Genomic DNA, 21911 nt, shown 5'->3' with positions numbered 1-21911 from the left:
TTTATACTTGACAAATAAACAACCTGCAAGTCTTTGAAACATTTTGTATATATTCAATTATGTTGGCCAATAACATGATGGGTTTGCAGAGAAGAAAATGTATGGTTAATCTTCTAGGGAAGCCAGAAATGTGTGTCCTATATTTTTTTTTATGAGTTAAAGGGATACTCCCTGCATCCCTTTAAAGGGACACTATAGACAACAAGACCACTTCAGCTCATTGAATTGGTCTCAGTGCAGTGTCCCAGGTCCCGTAACCCTGCCAAGATGATAATTGCAGTTTTTAAGAAACTGCAATAATTACCTTTGAGGGTAAACCCTACCTCTAGTGGCTGTCTACCAGACAGCGACTAGAGGGACTTTCAGGCTGTTAGGAGACTTTAGGTCGCCTAACTGACGTTGGACATCCTCACGCTACGCATGAGGACATCCAGCGTCGCCCAAATCCACATAGGAAAAAAAATTATAATGCTTTCCTATGGGGAAATCCTAATGGGAGCGTGGCCATTGCCGTGCATGCGCTTTAGTCTCCTCGCCAGCTGACATCAGCGGGCAAGGGACGAAGTGGACCGAGCCAGAGCCGAGGAACAACAGCACTGGACCCAGGTAAGAGGGGGAAGCTATAGTGCCAGGATAATGAGTTTATTTTCCTGGCACTATAAGTTCCCTTTAAGACATAATGCATCTGAATGAGATCCATTCAGAAATGAGTTCTAATGTTTCTGCTTCATGTGTTATTTTTTTTTTATTCTTCATCTCCCCCTTCATTAAAAAGAACAAACATTTTATTCATACTGATATGGCTTCAAAAAAATCTGCAGATTTCTTTGTATAAAATGCAGAAAACCCCTTTCCTGGTCGTGACTCGTCTCAACTTTAACTCACAATGACCATGCTACTACCCCTACCTAGGTCAACTGCTGGAGCCCACCACCTTCTCTTCTAGATTCAGTGCTCTCTTCATAGGAGAGAGATGAAATAAAAAAAAAATTGTATTGCTAATCAAAAAAAATATTTCAGCAATACCAAAAAGGGTCACTCTGCACTCTACTCTTCTTAGTCACTTAACAGCTCTCTCGCGTACAACAAAACTCAAGAATTTATTGACTTAACTTCTCACAAAGACGATTGAAAACCTGTTCCAGAGAGTTTCCTGATCTACAGCTGCAAGATATTATTGATGTCACCTTGTCCATCATCTACAAGTTTAGTCCTGTGACTGCCAGTTTTTTTGGAATTGTCCTGTAAAATTCTTCTTAACCCCTTAAGGACCAAACTTCTGGAATAAAAGGGAATCATGACATGTGTCCTAAAGGGGTTAAAGGATATACTATTCCCTATTTGAAATCTTAAAATTTTAAATATATCTAACCTTTCTGTGGAAGGGTTCAGACATTTAGAGACCTCAGTTTTGGGAATTTCCGATAACCTATTACAATATATTTGAATATATATGATTTTTTTTTATAATTTTTTTTTTTTTATACTTTCACACCTTTTTCCTGTAAGCAGAAAAACAATCCTCTTACAATGGATATTTGCATCTCCTCTCAAATTGGCAATGAACTACACAAGACAAATCGCAATATAAATTAGAAGTGTTTTTTTTTTTTTTTTCAAAAAGCGGATATATTTATAATAAGATTGTTTCTCATATTTTGTTCAAATTTTTTTGGGCATGAGCACATTCTGTTGAAAGGGTTAATGCTGTAATCGACTCAACTCCCCTCGGTTCTCGATCCCTCGGTCACTATAATCAACGTTGATGGAGAATCATTGTCAGCAATAATACACGGACAACAGGATGCTTTGACAAGATTTCTCGAATAAGTATATTTCAGAACTAGCTTGTATACCCAGTTTGTTACATAAACAGTATGATTTATCGTTTCCTTGTAGCTAATAGTACATACTAGTCTGACAATAGAAAGATAAGCATTTGAATAAAGTCTGGGCAAGAACATCCTGAAATCGGACTGGGCAAGAACATCCTGAGATTGAGCAATGCCGCACATCCTCTAGAAGGAAGAATGTTATTGTTTAAGTCTTGCCACAGTTAGCATAATTATGTCGTACATTATTTTAAAGCATACAAAGCAAAAAGAGTTTACCTGTTTCATATCCTTTCAGTCAGCAATAATGATTATAAACCTTATCTAAGCATAAAATACATATGGACAAGAAAAGTTAACTTTCATTTTCTTACATTTCCCCTCTTTGAGCAAATTAATTTGCTCATCTTATCGATAAAATCTTACCAGGACATAGAAACTTCCACATGGTATTTTCAGGGGTGCTAGTCACTCCCTGCGGGACTTTCATTAATTTCTTCACCTCAATTCCCATGTGGTAATTCCTAAGGCCCAGTTTTAAAGATGGGTTGATACCCTCCAGTGGCAGAGAGAAGAATTTCCAATTGTTTCTGTTCTGCATTATGGATTGATTTCTGTATTCTCTTCCTCAATGTACAAGTAAGGTGGCAGTTATATATAATCATACACAATAAAATTAGGACTATAATAACAAGAGGATAGAAGAATGATTTCATTATCTGGGATCCAGTAGGGGACCAACCAGTAAAAGCATGGTACCAATGATGGGCTAAATCATTCTGAATTTGTGAGCTCACCTTAAAGGACCACTATAGTGCCAGGAAAACATTCTTGTTTTCCTGGCACTATAGTGCCCTGAGAGTGCCCCCACCCTCAGGGACCCCCTCCCGCCCGGCTCTGGGGAGAGGAAAGGGTTAAAACTTACCTTTATTCCAGCGCCAGGCGGGGAGCTCTCCTCCTCCTCTCCGCCTCCGATCCTCCCTTTCGGCTGAATGCGCATGCGCGGCAAGAGCTGCGCACGCATTCAGCTGGTCGCATAGGAAAGCATTTACAATGCTTTCCTATGGACGCTTGCGTGCTCTCACTGTGATTTTCACAGTGAGAATCACGCAAGCACCTCTAGCGGCTGTCAGTGAGACAGCCACTAGAGGATTTAGAGGCTGGCTTAACCCTTATTTAAACATAGCAGTTTCTCTGAAACTGCTATGTTTATATAAAAAAAGGGTTAAACCTAGCTGGACCTGGCACCCAGACCACTTCATTAAGCTGAAGTGGTCTGGGTGCCTAGAGTGGTCCTTTAAGGAGTTCTCCTTTTAGGATGTGTGTGTCTACCTGTGTGTGTTATCTTTGGGAAAAATATAGTCCCCTGTGTGGGTGCCCACCAGGTTAAATTTCTGGCAAAGAGATCATAAACTGGTATTGGTAATGTGTTAAATTGACAAGCTAATTTAACATCCATTGATGATGTATGATACAGTGGAAAATAGCATGAGCATGAAAAATTTGAAACATTATAAGTTAACCATTCATTGCATTTAGTGGATTGGGGTTTTAGAAGTAACCATTCATCATCTGTGAGGTTAAGCATCCCTCTAGTTTAGTAATCATTAGTGTGTCTTCTAATGCCAATCCTTGTTTTTGAATCCATAAATATCTGATGGCACAAGTACTCCAGTTACTTAGACCTGTAGTGCATTTCATAGTTGCAACAGTTAAATTACCTAAATAGTTATACATCGATTTATCTAAATCCAATCATGTAACCTGTGATTTAACAACAGTTGGAGCCCAGTTTGCAGTAGCATGGAAACCAGTCCCTATATGCATGCTGGCCGTGTTTAACTTATTCTTGAGGGTCTCCATATCTATACTATTTAGTATACCCATAGTGGTTCCAGCACCTCCTAACAGTGTGTCATACCATTCCCTTTTCTGCCTTTTGTTTGCTGTGTTACATAATGTTACTACAGGAGTAGTGATGTTTAATGACTCATGTACAGCTTGTAAGAAGGCAGTTGTATTAATACATGTGGACGGAATAGGTGTGTGTGTCGTTGTTGACTTTTGGTTCTATGGTAGAGGATAAAGGACAGTAATAAGGTGTACAAATATAAGGTAGTGTATGGTTCTCAATTACAGTGTCGTTCATAATGACTAACATTCGTCCCCTTCTCCAATTAATGGTACCAGTTATATAATCATTATTAAAAGTAATAAGGCCTGTCTGTTTACATTGATATGCAACCTTATTAATGTGACACAGATATTAGTGTAATTAGCAACCTTAACTGTGCACATTTCTGCATTATAAGATCTAACAATTTTCCGTGAACCTTCAAACAAACATAATGCATCGGTTTCATTAGCTGTGGACACATTCCATATGGGTAACTGGTACTTATAAGGGTTACTATTTGTCCAATTCATCCAAATGTGTTCAGTGAATGAATAATTGCATATTACATGCTGATAGAAAGGTGGTGGAGAAAGGTTCTTGAGGGAGCGTGTGTGACGAATGCTAGATGAGGGGCTAAGGCCTAATTGGGCTGGGGGTATTGAAGAGTTGTTCATCATGTCAGAGTCTTTTCTCCAGAAACAAACAGGTTTCAAACTTCCCATTGACTTGTACTCATAATGGCATTCAAGGAACAATATCAGAGGGAGTATAACAACTCCAGAAAGCATAGCGCAATACATAATCTTGGTCTCAGGTACGTATGATCCTCTCAATCTACGATATGGTGTAAAAGCCATGATGCTTCGCTGAGGAGAAATTCTTCTGTTTCCGAGCGAGGAGTGGTGTGGTCTTCCTTGGCTCCCCTCTTTGGACACAGCTTCACTCAGGATGCGTGAATCCAGATGTCGTGGGAATCTGTGAGGACAGCGGTTCCGGGTACAGCAATCACAGTAGCAGGTGGTCCAAAAGGGTATCCTCCTTTCTTGGTCCTGTTCAGCTGACGGATATACACCTTGTCACCGGGCTGGTATGGATAAGTAGGTTCCTGTGAAGGCAAGGGAAAACTGCGAAGAAACATTGTCATACATACCATTCCGTTTTATCAACAATTCCTGTACATATTGTTCTTGTATTAGCTGTAAATCCCCAGACATTATAACAAGCGGTTCCCTGGCCCAGGGTGTGGGAAAAGGTCATCCCATTAAAATCTCAAATGGAGATAATTTAGTCACCTTATGGGGATTCATTCTTATCTCAGCTAAAATAGCTGGTAGATATCTAGTCCAATTTACCCATGTTCCTGGATAAATTCTGGGCTTTTCCTTAATAGTCCTATTCATCCTTTCAACTACCTCTGTACTCTGTGGATGCTAAGGTATATGAAACTTCCAGGTAACTTGCAAGAATTTAGCAAGTTCCTGGGTAACCTTACTGGCAAGAACTGAGCCATTATCAGAGCCAATCTGCAGAGGGCAGCCATACCTGGGAATAATTTCAGTAACAATAATCTTCTCTACAGTCCTAGCATCTTCCCTAGATGTCACAAAGGCCTCATGCCATCTACTAAACTGATAAACTATGACCAGTAAGTATTGCTGTTTCTTACCAATTTTGGATACATGAAAAAAATCAATCTGTAAGTGTGTAAAAGGAGCAGCTGGAGGGGGCAAATGTTCGTGCTGTGATTTGTGTGGAATATTAGGATGTGTTCTCATACATGGTTCACACTATCTTACAAAAGACTGTACATGCTGCCTGAGATTCCAAATATAAAATGAATTCATGAGGAATTGGATGGTGCTTGCTATGTGCCTGACTGATGAAAATAAAGCAGCTGACTTCAAGTATGCCTATTCTCCCCTCTTTAGAGAACAGATCATGCTGATCTTTCTCTAAACCTTGTTTAATCCAAAAGACAGATTCTGGGTATTAAGAAAAAGAATCTCATATCCACTTAAGCGCTGGGCTGTGATGTGTTGTGTGGTGAGATTTTTTATAAGCTGAGTGACCTGGTGACTGGCATATGAAGTATTGTAGGATGCCCTAGTGTGATAGTAGTAGCAGTTTCAACAGCCATTGCACATGCTGTCAATGCTCTGAGACACGCCGGCATACCCTGTACCGGAGCTGGAACTACTTTGGAAAAGAATGCTATGGGACGCATACCGCCTCCGTGCTCTTGTGCACAGACCACGGCCATGGTTTTACAATTGTCCCAAGCATACAAATGAAATGGTTTACAATACACAGGTAGTCCTAAAGCCGGGGCTTGCACAATAACAACTTTAAGGGCAATATATGCAGCTAGCATGTCTGGTGACCAGCAGACATTTTCAGGACTGTTAGAACGTACAGCCTCCCTTAGGATTGAGTCATAATGGGAGCATTCAGGGATCCACTGGCGGCAGTAATTAATCATGCCGCGGAAGGTGAGCAACTCCTTCCGAGTAGTGGGTGTAGGAATCCTCTGAATGACCTCAATACGTTTTGGACTCCATTGTCTGGAGCCTGAAGCCAGAACAAAACCTAAGTAATCAACCTTTGATTTATACACTTGCATTTTGTGTTTAACAACCTTGTGACCCACAGTTGCTGACAGTATCCACAGTGCTTGCCTCATAGCTAGGGCTACATAACAACAAATCATCAACATTTTGCAAAAGGACGGAACCATGACCGGGGGGGTCCATGTTTCTTAGAGTATGTTGGAGTACCAACGAATAAACAGCTGGGGAATCCACATAGCCTTGGGTAAGCGTGTCCAGGTAAACTGACAGCCTTCAAAAAATAAAAAAACATAAGTAGCTGTGTCTCTTGATCAATAGGTATAGACAAAAAAATGCATTACTTAAATCAATGACAGTGAAGCAAGTGGCATCATGTGGAATGGCTGTAATGAGGGATGTCACATCAGGGACAATGGGTGCAATGGGCACAATTAAACTATTCAGGGTTCTAAAATCCTGAACTAAGCGATATGCTGGCCAGTGGTGTTGGGAGTGGGCCTGGTGTTGTTCTTGTCTACCGGGCATATTTTGAGAATTGTGGGGTTGTTGGGGTGGCTGGGGTTTCCTGGGGTGTGGGCACTCATTCCTCCAGTGGCCATGCTGGCCACAGTTGAAACAAGTGTTCCTGTCTATTCCTCCTTGGTTACCCCTGCCCCTATAACCCTGATTTCCCTGTCTCCATCCCCTTGCCCCTCTTTGACCACCCCTTCCACGGGCTCTATGTGCTCCATCCCATCCTCTCTCTCGGCCTGTGTAGGTGGACAGTGTTACCAAGGCATGACTGTATTTTAAGGAGATCCATATCATCTCCAGACGTCAAACCTGCCTCATCCTTCCAACACTTGTAAAATATCTTTACAAAAAAAAATTCCTAGATTTTACTAGTAACATGACGTAAAGTCATGATTTTATTAAAGACACGGAGGCGAGTATTATGCATATCTCTTTCTTTATTTCCTCAGCAGCAAAGATAGAGGAATATAAATATTATCAAAATGAAAGAAAAAACTGTACAGGCATAACGAGTAGCCAATCACATAACAGAGGAAGTAGCTATATAAGTCCTGTGTCTCCCACAATCCCCCTCTTTCTTGCGCAACCGAAGACCAGGTAAGATAAACGATGTCCCACTTGATCCAAGCAGGAAACGGGAAACAAAACGAGAACTTCAAGCTAAAAAAGATAGAAAAATATGGTAATTTCCAAACTCAAACTGTAGACTTACCAAACATAAGCGTGAGGGATCTACATGAAACATGATGCTGAAATAGAATATATACATGATTAGAAATCAATATAAAACTGTCAAATCATCTAAGCATGATAAAAACTACACAGTACAAAAAATATGAACTCAATACAGACCCAATTGCCCACGTACTTGTATTGCATCGAAGCATCTCCAATCCCAAATCCACACCGGGAGGGTGGGAGGGAATAATACTCGCCTCCGTGTCTTTAATAAAATCATGACTTTACGTCATGTTACTAGTAAAATCTAGGAATTTTATTAAAGACACGGAGGCTCCTATTATGCAAGTTTAAAGCTGTGCTATCACCTGAGATGCGACGTGTTCAATTGGTCTGAAATAGAAGTCTCTGAAGGTCGACTCTCGGGACCAGTCCGCTGCGCGCATGATGTCCTCCAGGCGGCAACCAACTGTGGATGCCTTCGAAGCCATAGCACCCCTTACAGAATGAGGCGTAAAGACAGATGTGTCTATACCCGCTAGGGATAAAAGCCAACGAATCCAACGCGCCAGCGTCGGAGTCGATACTGGGCGATGAGGAGCCTTAAACGAAATGAATAAGGGATGGCGTTCAGATGAGCGCACCGTACGTGTAGCCTCTAGGTAGGCTTTCAAACAATCCACCGGGCAGAGCGCCGGACACAACGGGAATCTAGGATATACGAAGGATTTGGACGCCGACTTAGTTCTCCTAGATATGGTGAAAGTAACGCCATCCGGCGTAAACACAAAGGCACCCCAGTCAAGAGCCCTAACATCGGAGACTCTCTTACAAGAGACCAGGCAAAACAGCATAACCATCTTGGAGGATAGTTGTTTAAGAGTCAAGTCCTGGTTAGGGTACCAATCCGACAGGAACCGCAACACAATGTTGACGTCCCAAAATGTCGAAAACCGCGACCTAGGCGGACGGACGAAGCGAATACCCTTGAGAAGACGGCATACAAAAGGATGTTTGCCGATGGGTACACCTTCCAAACCACCATGACCGGCCGAAATGGCCGATCGAAAAACATTGATAGTCCTGTACGCCTTGCCTGAGTCGAACAGGGCTGTAAGAAACCCCAGGATCAAATGGAGAGGGGCAGATATGGGATCCACTGCCCGTTCCATGCACCAATCAGACCAAGACTTCCATGCAGCTCGGTAAGCTGATCGTGTGCCCGGAGCCCAGGCGTTATCGAGGAGCAAGAGAGTCGACTGTGGAACGTCAGGGACAAGCCAGCGTCCCCTGAAAGGAACCATGCTACTAGGGGCAACTGGTGCTGGAGCACCAATTCGTGCGAGTTCCCATCCGGATCCAGAAGGAGGTCCTGGAAGTTCGGCAACAGACGAGGGAAGTCTATGGACAACTCCATCAGACGAGGGAACCACGGACGTGATCTCCACAGAGGGGTGATCAGGGTCAGACAACAGTCGTGACGAACCAGCTTCGAGATCGTACGAGCGATCATGTTGAATGGGGGAAAGGCATACAGGTGGCCTGGAGGCCATTCTTGAAGAAAGGCATCCGTCGCCACTGCCGCCGGGTCCGGTCTCCAACTGTAGAACCTCGGTAACTGAGCGTTCAGTCGAGATGCGAACAGGTCCATCTCGAACCGACCCCACAGCCTGTTTAAGCTTTGGAAGACCGAGGCGTGCAAATGCCAGTCTCCCGAGTCTCTCAAATGTCTGGAGTTCCAATCCGCACCTGAATTGTCCAGACCCGGAATATGTTCCGCCGTCACCGAGACGTTGTTTAGGAGGCAGAATTGCCAAAAGTCCTTCGCCAGCAGAGCCAACATTTTGGACTTGGTTCCGCCCAAGTGATTTATGTATCGGACTGCCGATACGTTGTCCAATTTGAGGAGAACACAACAGTTCGCCTTTCCAGGGGTAAGGCTGCGAATCGCAAAGGCCCCCGCCAGGAGTTCTAGGCAGTTGATGTGTAACGACTTCTCTGCGTCGGACCATCTGCCCCCCGTGGAAATGTCGCCACAACGAGCCCCCCAGCCGTGCAAGCTGGCATCTGATTCTATGACCACGTCCGGAACGGAACCGAAAATTGCTTTTCCGTTCCAGGCTTCCATGTGTGCCAACCACCATACCAGCTCGTCTCTGGACTCCTCGTCCAGACAAAGTCGGGATTCGTACGATCGACCCGAACGTAGGTGTGACCCCTTGAGCCGCTGGAGAGCCCGGTAATGTAAGGGGCCTGGGAATATCGCCTGAATGGAGGAGGCCAGCAAGCCGATGATCCTCGCCAACTGCCGGACTGACAGGTCCGAAGCGCGAAGAGCTCGACGGAGCTCCTTCTGGATGGCTTTTATTTTGGATTCTGGCAAGTACAGGAACTGCCGTACGGAATCCACCTGGAACCCCAAAAACTCCATAGACTGGGCGGGTGTCAGGACCGACTTGTCCCAGTTTATCAGAAAACCTAGGTTCTGTAAGAGGTTGATCGTCCAATCTAAATGCAACTTCAGGCATTCCAACGACTGGGACATGATTAGGATGTCGTCCAGGTAAATAATTAGTCGAACCCCTCGGGTACGGAGGAACGACACCACCGGTTTCATAACCTTGGTGAAACACCAGGGAGCCGAGGAGAGGCCGAACGGAAGGCATGTAAAACGCCAACGCCGTCCGTGCCAGGTGAAGTGCAAGTAGTCCCTGGATTCTATCGCTATTGGAACCGTGAAGTACGCATCCTTCAGGTCCAATTTGGCCATCCAATCCGACTGTCTCAGAAGGTCTCTGAGACAATGGATGCCTTCCATCTGGAAATGTTGGTAGCGTAGGAAGGCGTTGAGAGGGCGAAGGTTTATCACTGGGCGGACACCGCCCCCTTTCTTGGGTACAAGGAAGAGATTGCTCGTAAAGCCTGGAGTGGCGAATGGCAATTCTTCGATGGCGCCCTTTGAGAACATCTCCGCGACTTCCGCGGAGATCATCGCGTCCTGCTCCTGTGGGAGGGACAATTCCCTGGGGGTATACGTTTGGACAGGTAGGGAAACAAAATCTAGTTGGTAACCCTTTACGCATTGCAGAACCCAAGCATCTGAGGTAATAACTGCCTACCTTGGGTAAAATAAGGCTAGCCTCCCCGCCACCCGAACCTGATCGAGAAGGGAAGAAGGGGTACTCACCATAAGGGCGTCTGCCCGACGACCCACCACGGGGGTATCTAGAGCCCCACGATCTCCCTCTAGCCGGGAAGAAAGGAGGCGTTTTCGGGTCCTGGAACCCTCGAGAGGGGAAAAAGGAACCTCTGCTGGCACGGAATGAGCCTCGGAAACCACGGCCGGGAGGACGGTTCCTGCTACGCCCGGCCCCACCGAAAACCTTGGGCGCGAAGACGCGCTTCATATTAGCTTGCGCCTTGTCAATAGCCGTAAAGGTTTTTACATAGGACCCCATGTCCTTTACAAAGGATGTGCCGAACAACATCCCCTCATCGGCTGAGTCAGGTTCAGCTACGGTCATAGCAGCCAGCTTAGGGTCTATCTTCAAAAGAATAGCCTTGCGTCTCTCGGAAGACATAGCTGTGTTGGCATTCCCCACAAGGCATATAGCTCGCTGGACCCACCCGATGGCCACATCCATATCGAGAACTGAGTCGCCATTACGGGCTGCCTCAAGGAGCTCGTACAGCTTAGACAGGGGGCCCAGCGTATCCAGAATTTTATCCTGGCACCCTTTCAGGGAGTGATCAAGACCCTTTTTGGGCTTCCACCCAGACTTATTAAGAAATTGGGCAATTTGAGGGTCCACGTCAGGGGTTTTACAGGCAGCGCCAGGGAGGGAAGGTTGTGGGCATTCGGCACGCAATTTATTGCGGCCTTCCTTTGACAGAGGCGTGCGAATCCTCTTAGCCACATATTGGGCGATATGGTCCGGAGGGACCCATTCGGCAGACCGCGGGTGACGCAGGTCGTCCGGGTCAAACAGGGGGTTCCCCTGTGGGTCTAAAAGCCCTTTTTCATTATCCCCAGCGGGGTCTGGCACTTTTCTACGGGGAACGGCAGAGGACCCAGAAGGGGTTACACCCGTAAGGGGTTGATCCTCGCCAGACTCGTCCTCCCCATAGGAGTCATATTCCATAACATCGGAATCATTGTCCACACTCCGGTCGGTATCCGACCCATCATCCAGGGCTCTAGCCCGTTTCCACAATCTAGCCTTTTTAGCCCGGCCAGGGGCTCTTGTGCGCGTGGGATGCGCGCTATCTGCGACCGCCAGAGGCGTGTCAATCATGACAGGCAAAGCCTGCATCGAGGAGTGGGACCCGATATGTCTAGCCTTTGCCTTCGCCTTACGGGCACCCGGCACAGTTAGGGCAGGGGAGGGGGACCCCACACCCAGGGGGTTAGGGGCAGCCATAGAAGGCAAGAGCACAGACTGAAGGGACTGGGCAAAAGAGGATGAGACAGTCCCCATAGCGGAGGCAATAGCCTTCTCGAGGGAGGAAGCCATAGTAGCTTCTAACAGGGCCTGGAGCTCCTGAGAGGCCATAGCGCCCTCAGGATTATCTATTGGAAAATCCCCAGAGGGGACGGTAGGCCCATCCTTGCTATCCTGCATAATGAATACTAGAAATGGGTTGATTAACCCAGCAGAACAGAGAAAAAGCTAAACCTGATCGTTGGTGTAGTAAGGGGACCCGTAGTAAAGGGACCGACCGCACGGCACAGCAGGGTGAAACGAATGATCGCCCAAAATGGCCGCCGCACGTGTCAGGGTGTGCCCGTGGACCGGCTCCAGGCGGGGGAAGGGGCGCGTGCGCCTACCCGCGTGGGTAGCCCGCGAGAGGGGAAAACGAGCACACTCAGTCGCGTCCACAGAGAAAGGGGGCACGCGGCTGAGATAGCGCCGAGAAGCGGCAACAGGGGCGGTATGAGGGAAAACAGCCCGCGGCGGCGGGCAAAGCCCCTAGGGTAAACCCCCAAATACACCAACGATGTAGGTACTAGATAGTAATCAACAATAAATAAAACGACAATAATGAAACAAGCATAAGTAAAACATGAATCACAAGTAAACAAAATGCAATGAGTAGGAGAGCTCAAGTAAAATACTTAGCTGTCTGAGGAAGCAGCAAAGAAAGAGGGGGATTGTGGGAGACACAGGACTTATATAGCTACTTCCTCTGTTATGTGATTGGCTACTCGTTATGCCTGTACAGTTTTTTCTTTCATTTTGATAATATTTATATTCCTCTATCTTTGCTGCTGAGGAAATAAAGAAAGAGATATGCATAATAGGAGCCTCCGTGTCTTTAATAAAATCATATTATCAATCTCTTCCTTTGCATTTTGCTTATATGTCAAAGCAGTGGATATAGACTGCTTATTCTTCCATATTCTCAACATTTCAACTTCCTTGTCCCACATTTTAGCACATCCTACTGAAGTACTAAGCTCATAAACACCAATTCATTTTAAACCATATAACTCATACTCAGCATCCAATGTAATATTACACGTCATCTCACAAAACAGTATCTTTGTAGAAACACATAATGGGTACCCAGCAGATATGCCAATACAGAAATCACATTTATGGGCACGCAACTACACACCCTGTCTCCCTCCTAGGAAACACGGATAAACACAATATGAAAGCAATCTTAAACTAACACCTCCAAATCCCCATTCCCATATAGCTATATCAGACCACAACACAGAGCCTCTCTGAGCTGATAGAACTACTCCAACTCCAACTACTCTTGGCCAAAACGCTAGTATTCAACAGCTAATAAAACAGTTATTTGCTAGGTTATTTGGCTGGCATTCTTATCAGTATCACTAGACTGTGACAATCTGATTCACATATAATTTAAAACAATACAGCAACATATAAATTAAACCACTTTCAAGTTAAGCACACTTCACACATTATCACAGTCACCATTTACACAGAATAAACAGTTAACAGCTGCAATCAGAACATATTTTTTGTAAGGTATACCAATATTAGATTTATTTTAGGGATTCTTATATATACATTTTCTTAATTAGCCTCATTACTTTACTTTAATCTACTATAGTATTGTATATAAAGAAAGGATCCATTTATATAGCGCGCTTATAACTCAACTATTTGTATAAAACTTCCATTAACTAATCTGAGATTATGCTGCATCAACTTAAATCTTATAGAAATTGAACAAACATCTGGACCAGATTACACAGACATGGTTTCACTAGAATCATTCAGAACTCTGAGACTTAAAAAAAAATAAAAAATTAAACTATACCATGTTAAAAGGCATGGCAAACCTTAGACCGGTCAGTCTCCAAGAGCCTTAGTAACAGAGGTTAATCCAGGCTATATACCACAATTTAAAAGAACACATAATGTGAGACATAGAAGACACAAGCAGTAGTTATTGTACTGGATCATCTGTAGCAATAAAAAGGTTATTTTACAGCACAAAATAAAGCATGTGTTGGACCACTGAAAATGTAAATGTTGCTCTGTTATTTTCAAACATAAATCATATTTACAGTATGGATCCTTTGCAACAAACACACAGGGCAGGGAAGATGTGCTGATTGGTGTTCTATACAATTAATCCCATATGGGGAGTTAACTTTCAAATACTAATGAAGTGCCTCTTTTGTCTCTTTGTCTCAGTATAAAAATACTGAGCTCATCATTTAAACAATGTAATTCATTTACACTTATCCCACTCTCATAGAAAGTGTAGTGGATTTATGGTATTTTTAAAGCAACAATCATACCAGGCACACAGATGCCATGTGAAATAACTTCCAATAAAACAGAGTAATAAACTTATACTTCTATACGACAGAAAAAATAAAGCAAAAAGATTTAAGTAGGTCTATCAGGTACAACATGTGAGTCATTTCTTTTCTAATATACAGTACTGCTATTTTGCAGAAAGATAAGTCCTGTAGTCCAGCAATGACTACAGTACACATCAGCCCCAATATATAATAAAAAACAAAGAAAAACAAGTTACGTGCGTTCTTTCCTTAATCCCTATGTATTTTTTTAAAACCTCCATTTGTTTAAAAGTACTGCTATCTTATATATACATATACACACACACACATATACATGTACACATATTGGTCACTCAGGACCTGAACTCACATTTCCCATACTGCTGACTCAGAGTGGAGACACTACTAACTTACCAAAGTGTGTCCCCAATATAGACAAACAATCACCCACAAAGAACACTTAAGACAAACAAAGGTGACCGGGAGAAAGAAGTTTGGGGTATACTCATAGATCTATAAACCGGAGACCTCTTATGGTCTCAAAACCTGTATCTACCTGAGATACCCTGTATCTATCTTAGATACTAACCTGGGTTACCAAAACCGTATATATTTAGACCAAATGTCTAATAAACCGGAGACCTCTTATAGTCTCAATATAAACCGGAGACCTCTCATGGTCTCAATATAACTAAAGTCCTTACACCTTTCCTTTCTACTGAATACAGGCTTACTGAACCAAAGGGGGGTCATAGACAATCAGCGTCAATAAGACACAAAAAGGCTACTCACCGCAATAGTTTTGCTGATCCATCCCACTTCTGACACCAATCTGAAAGGGTTAATGCTGTAATGGACTCAACTCCCCTCGGTTCTCGATTCCTCGGTCACCATAATCAACGTTGATGGAGAATCATTGTCAGCAATAATACACAGACAACAGGATGCTTTGACAAGATTTCTCGAATAAGTATATTTCAGAGCTAGCTTTTATACCCAGTTTGTTACATTAACAGTACGATTTATCGTTTCCTTGTAGCTAATAGTACATACTAGTCTGACAATAGAAAGATAAGCATTTGAATAAAGTCTGGGCAAGAACATCCTGAAATCGGACTGGGCAAGAACATCCTGAGATTGAGCAATGCCGCACATCCTCTAGAAGGAAGAATGTTATTGTTTAAGTCTTGCCACAGTTAGCATAATTATGTCGTACATTATTTTAAAGCATACAAAGCAAAAAGAGTTTACCTGTTTCATATCCTTTCAGTCAGCAATAATGATTATAAACCTTATCTAAGCATAAAATACATATGGACAAGAAAAGTTAACTTTCATTTTCTTACATCTGTGTCATCAGAAGTGATTTCAGCCAATCACAATGCTTTCCAATAGTAAAGTATTGGCTGAGATTGTCAACTCGGATGATCTCAGCTAAGGATTCTGTGCTGGGGTGGAGCCAAACGCCTCCCTGGCCCATCAGCATCTCCTCATAGAGATACATTGAATCAATGCATCTCTATGGAGAAAGTTCTGCATCCGCTGAACGTCAGTGCTGCTCACTGTGCAGCACTGACTCTGGAAGCACCTCTAGTGGTGGTCTGAGTGATCACCACTGGAGCTGTTCCTAGGGAGTAATGAACACTGCCTTTTCCCTGAAAAGGCAGTGTTTACATTAAAGAGCCCGCAGGAACTGACTATACTCATCAAAACAACTACAATAAGCTGTAGTTGTTCTGGTGACTATAGTGTCCCTTTAATTAAAGTAGTTTGTCTTTCACTCTGCATTAAACCTATTTTTCTGTGAACATTAACATTATCCTAATTTATTATGCCACCACTCTGAATGTCTAAATGTAATCTCTTATCAGTAGCAGCATAGTCTTACCAAGTAATTTTGCCTTTTGAGGCCACTGTGGGTAAATCCTAATGATCTACAAAAATGTAGTAATACGTGGAGTACGATTATTGAAGATTAGAGCAGTATGAATAATCCTGATCAGATAGCTGTGACTCATCAGGTTAAAATACCTCAACAGCTTGTTTTCCTAATTACCAATGTCATTCTAAAGCATCTACTTTAGGATGTATCCGTTACTTTGTGGTAAATAATACATCTTAAAGGGACACTGTAGGCACCCAGACCACTTCAGCTTATTGAAGTGGTCTGGGTGCTATGATTCTTTTGCACTTAATGCTGCAATGTTAAACATTGCAGTTCCAGAGGGGGCACTTCCGGAATCCCAACAGACTTTTGGTTCGTTATCTGATGCTGGACATCCTCACGGACATCCAGCGTCCGGAATTTCCCCATAGGAGAGCATTGAATAATGCTTTCCTTTGGGAATCTCTAATGCGCGCACGGCCATTGCCGTGCATGCGCATTAGGTTCCCCCCACCGGCTGATTAATGAACTTATCAAAGGCAATCTGTTTATTACCCCCTTTTTGTTTTTATTTATTCTTCCTTTTCAACTTTTTGATTCACTGCTATGTCAATGTTTGAGATAGTCGTCTTCCCTCTAATTCATGAAGACATGAATTTATAATTATTTCTAGATTTCTAAATAATAGGAAAAAATAAACACATTAATTTAATCTGTCCGCATAATGTCTAATGGCGCCATGATTTCCAAGCACTGTATCACTTTTTCTTAGAGATTGGATCTTTCTACTTTATAAGGAAACTTTGGCAGTTTTTGTTCTGTACATCATGGGTTCTGTACACCTTTTTGCTTCCCCAGGTCACATTAAATGAAGAGGAATTGTCCTGGGCCGTACATAAAATATATACTGTAATTTATATAATAAAACTTAAACACTTTTTCTTAATTCTGATATGCCATTTGTTTAGTAGATAACCAACTTATCTGTTATCCTTATTTGGAATTTCCATATTTAAGGATAGCAAATTAGGGAGTTAACTACTAAACACATACACATGTATATACATTTACAAACACATAGAATAACAGACCTATACACGGACACAATCATAGATACACGCAATCACAGACCCACACACACATAAGTACAGACATACACAAATACAATCACAGACCTATACACACAATCGGACATACACAATCACAGACCCACAAACACACACATACATACACACAATCACAGATAAACACACATAATCAAATATATACACACAAACATATACACATAATCACAGACTCACACACATACAGACACATTTAGTAATTAAGGGGTCCATCCAATACCCCTACCTTTCTCAAGGAGGGCTGGAGTGGGTCCTCTTCCTGGTGGCCAGTGGCTGCTGTGATGGTTTCACTGTGCTCGTCCTGCTATGTTCCCTTGCGCGCCCAGTTGTGATGCTGATGCCTGGATTGCGTCATATCCCTTCAGCCAACTCATTGCAGGAAGTGTGAGGGAGCTGTGCAAAAATAACACAGTAAGTAATGGGCTCGCTGGTTGTCAGACCAGACGGCAACTGGGCCACATTACAAGCAGTCCAGGGCCGCATATGTCCAGCGGGTTGGACACACCTGCAGTACATGTATATCTCTTGTAGTATTTAGTTTTTTTTATGTAGATCTATGTTCTCTATTGGTTTACATTTCACTACATTATCTGCGAACATGAAACGTCCATAGGGAACTGTAGGGTGATCTAGTTTAATTCTTCTTGCTCATTCAACCACACTCCTATATGTAAAAAATGTCTTTGGATTTCTACAATTTTCTTCTTTGAACGTTGTTTTTCGTCTGATCCATAAAGCAATGAAAAACGTATCTGTCATTGTTTAGATATTCAACCTGGATTTCCTCTTTAACGTGGGAGTCTGCAAGGCTTTGTGGCTGGAATGTGCTATGGCTAAAGGAGACAGTGAGCGATTCAATGTACTTTGGCCTATTACTGGTGTCAGAAATGTCTCAGTTGGTGTGCATTTTTATATTTTCTGTTATTTCTCTTCTTGATTATGTTTAACTTTCATATAATCTCTTTACTATTCAGATACCACTCAGATAGCAGATGTGCTCAGAATACCTTTTTAAAATACATTCCTCCTGTGTTCTAGTTTCATGAGAGATAATGGATTGTTTTCTTCTAACTTCACTTTATTTTATTTAGGTCTCAATGATTTATGATCACATTTGAATTCATAACATGGAATAGTTTCAGACTTTTTAAAATGCAGGCTTTTTTGTTCTATTTGTGTATTTACATTTTCACTTTAAGTGGCAATTACAGTATCTAAAATAGCTGAAAGAGGGTTCTGCTTTGCACCTATAGCTATAATTCTGTCTCACCTGGACACCAGTGATAGGCTGCACTAACCCACGACCACCACTGTCAGTCTATTATTGCATCCAAGTTGGACAGAGTGGAATTTGACAATGTATGTCCATTACAAGCTGTTATGTATTAGTTATGGCGTTAGGATGCTGTTCCTGAATAGGAACTCTTTTAATTCCCATCTTCAAGCACCCCAGCACAAGTGAAAATTAAGACCGAATTGAACCCCTTAAGAACACATGTCATGATTCCCTTTCATTCCAGAAGTTTGGTCCTTAAGGGGTTAAAGAGGGAACGTTTCTGGGAGAACTTCCCGACACTAAAATCTCTACAATAAGTTGAAGATTGTAAGCTCGTTTAAGCAGGGACCTCATTAACATATTGTTCCTCTAACATTTAGGATTTGTCTCTTTTATTGTTAAGTTTCTTCCTTAATAATATAGTACTACTTAGCACTGCTGGCACTGTAATATAGTAATATTTAGCACTGCTGGCACTGCTTTTATAAATGGCAATAACAATAATTTATAAGTAGTTATGATGCTTAGACTTTTATAACTACGTGATTGGCTACCTACTCATTCCCTAATTCCACTACTCTTGAGATATGAGCTGTTGTCACCTTATTTACATTTGCTCACATCTGGCTATCCTTTGACTTTATACATTTATTTATTAATTTATAAAATATTTTACCAGGAAAGATACATTGAGGTTTCTCTCGTTTTCAAGTATGTCCTGGGTCCACAAAGGATTGCATTGATACAATCGGGTACAATAAAATACAAAAACAATATTAATACACAACATAAACAAAATTTAACATAGAACAGGTAAGAAATATATAATCAACCATCACAGGTGCATTCTGTTTTGAGCTATGTAGAGAGGGATCTCTTAACCCCTTAAGGACACATGACATGTCTGACATGTCATGATTCCCTTTTATTCCAGAACTTTTGTCCTTAAGGGGTTAAAGGACTTTAGGCTTGGGGAAGATATGAAAGTGTGCGGGAGGTCGTTCCATAATCGCAGTGCTCTGTAGGAGGAGGAGGATCGGGCCGCTTTCTTTCTGTATTGAGGTAGACTAAATAAAGTGCTGGTACTGGATCGGAGGTTATAGGAGGTGGAAACAGCCAAGGAGAGCATTTTGCTCAGGTAGGGTGGGAGCTTCCCAGAAAAGCTCTTAAACACAAGGCTGGAAAGATGAAGGGTGCGTCTGGATTCCAGTGACAGCCAATTTAGTTATTTTAGCATGTCACAATGGTGGGTCCTGTAATTACATTGTAGCACAAATCAGCAGAACGAGTTATACAATGTATTAAGTTTATTAAGGTAGGTTTGCGGTGCAGGTGTATATACTACATCCCCATAATCAATGATTGGCATTAGCATTTGCTGTACAATCTTTTCCTTTACTGTAGGGCTTAGGCAGGATAAATGCTAGTTCTGATCTGGATGTGTACGGCTCATGACTCCACCTATACATTTGCTAGCAGTTTGTTTAGCACAATCTATAGATACATTTAGAAGGCCATTAAATGGAACTTTGTCATATTTGACAAGATTTCATTGAAATGTTTTAACTTGCCTGAAGATCATCTTGTCATCCGCATATTTATGAATTAAAGATCCACTTTAAACATTTACTGAGTAAACAAATGGTCGTGATGTTACTCATTGTTATTCGCACACAGAAAGACCACGTAGGAAATCTATTGCACATATACTACTTAATAAATTAATGATTTATATTCTGAAATATGGTGGAGGGAAAAACACAAAACTGACCTGTTTGCTTATTTAGTGATCCGGCACACAGAATGGGAGTGCCCAGATATGTTTTGATAAAATACCTTGCTTGATATTTCACTTGCCAGTTGGACTCCTACAATAAATTGGAATCTTTTGTGCGCGCTGGAAAACGATCTCTACCTGGTACAAAAAAATGTTGTAAATTAGAGATTAAATCTATAGAGATAACTGACTTGCAATAATATAAGTATCTCTCTGTTCTATATCACAAGTACTAAACTGACCAGGTGTGGTTTGTGTAACTCTCTGCACGAATGGGCTGCACTCACTGTCTTTCCTTGTATAGTTTTCTTTATTCCATCAAGTAAAAAAGCAGATCAACGTTTCGGTCCGCTCAGGGACCTTCCTCAAGATCAAATGGCATACAAGGAAAGACCGTGAGTGCAGCCCATTTGTTTATTATTCTGAATATTCAAACCCCAGGAGCGGCACCTGGGATTTAATAATTACATTTGAGCCTGACTGCAAGGACTGTTCTATCTTTATATATATATATATATATATATATATATATATATATATATATATTTATTTATTTAAAATTTAGGGTAAAATGTCAAATAGCATTCTAGTTTCGCAGTATCCTCAATGGCTAAGTATTAATCCTTTTCTGTTCTAATGCTGCTAGTCAAAAATATGTATAATTCGATTAACCTTATAATGCTTCATTGCACCTCTAAGGCCTTACCAAGTTGCAAATGTGCACGTTGTGAGTCTAGAAGTAGTTTTGGGGTGAATGGAGAATTAAGGGACACTATTTTACAGCAGGATGTTCTGGTGTCTATATCTGCTGTCCCTGCAGGCGTTTCAATGTAAATGCTGACTTTTCAGAGAAAATATTGCAAAACATTGCTGGCTAGTAAAACCTCTATTGGCAGTCACTCAGATGGCTACTATAGCTGCTTCCTGTGACAGTGCTGCACAATGTGGAGGCACTAAAAGATCACCATAGAGATCCATTGACTCAATGCATCTCTATGAGGAGATGCTGATTGGTGCAGCACAGCAGTTTGCCATACATGCTCTATAGTCTGCCAGTGCTTTCCTATGGGAAAGCATTGGATTGGGTGAGATCATCAAGATGATAGCCATGGAGGTGGCGCCAGCCGCTGTGAGACCGTGCTAGGTCAAGGTAAGTTTAGAAACCTTTAATATCCATTTTGTTAAGGACTTGGAACCTAAACTGCTACTTCAGCACTGTAGTATTAGGAATGTATTTGTGTATTCCTAACAATATAGTGTTCCTTTAAGATTAACGAAATGCTATAGGTTGTAAAAGAAGATCGCGATGAGAGAACTACATTCGTTTTGATAAGTATAGCATCAAGTCTGTGCAGCGCGGCAGACTTCAGAATTCCTCCAGCTATGTTTGGCTCTTTCATAACTCTGGTAAATGTTGTTAAAGGGACACTCCTGGCACCCAAACACATTCAGGTAAATTAAGTTGTTATGGTTACCTCAATTGGTTAAACAGTTCTCAAATGGTTTAACCCCTAAGTGGCCTCCAGCAGGCATGTCCACTCCTCCACTGGTGGTATCCGGCTTCTGAATTTT

The 21911-nt window shown here is 42.2% G+C and overlaps 2 protein-coding genes across 2 annotated transcripts in view; one reads left to right on the top strand and one right to left on the bottom strand.

Annotated features, from left to right (window-relative positions):
• The window catches only part of THADA (THADA armadillo repeat containing), a 519919-nt gene that overhangs the window by 251800 nt on the left and 246208 nt on the right, over positions 1-21911 (top strand). The window lies entirely within an intron of this gene.
• On the bottom strand, positions 3814-4825 carry LOC134585969 (uncharacterized). Its single transcript, XM_063441462.1, has 2 exons — positions 4116-4825; positions 3814-4077 (listed from the first exon to the last, which is right to left on the bottom strand). Exons 1-2 carry the CDS (start codon positions 4584-4586, stop codon positions 3853-3855), a joined length of 696 nt encoding a protein of 231 aa, XP_063297532.1. The 5' UTR covers positions 4587-4825; the 3' UTR covers positions 3814-3852.

This window comes from Pelobates fuscus, chromosome 2 (genome assembly GCF_036172605.1).
Source record: "Pelobates fuscus isolate aPelFus1 chromosome 2, aPelFus1.pri, whole genome shotgun sequence".
In the NCBI taxonomy this organism is placed as follows: Eukaryota; Metazoa; Chordata; class Amphibia; order Anura; family Pelobatidae; genus Pelobates; species Pelobates fuscus.
Note: the sequence above shows the minus strand (reverse complement) of the source record. Positions and strands in the feature narration are given on the sequence as shown.

Excerpts from the sequence above, each read along its gene's own strand:
- LOC134585969 (XM_063441462.1), bottom strand. The coding sequence starts at position 4,586 with ATGGCTTTTACACCATATCGTAGATTGAGAGGATCATACGTACCTGAG. Across the intron at positions 4,078-4,115 it reads CAGAAATGTGCACAGTTAAG|GTTGCATATCAATGTAAACA; the intron begins GTTGCTAATTAC and ends CACATTAATAAG.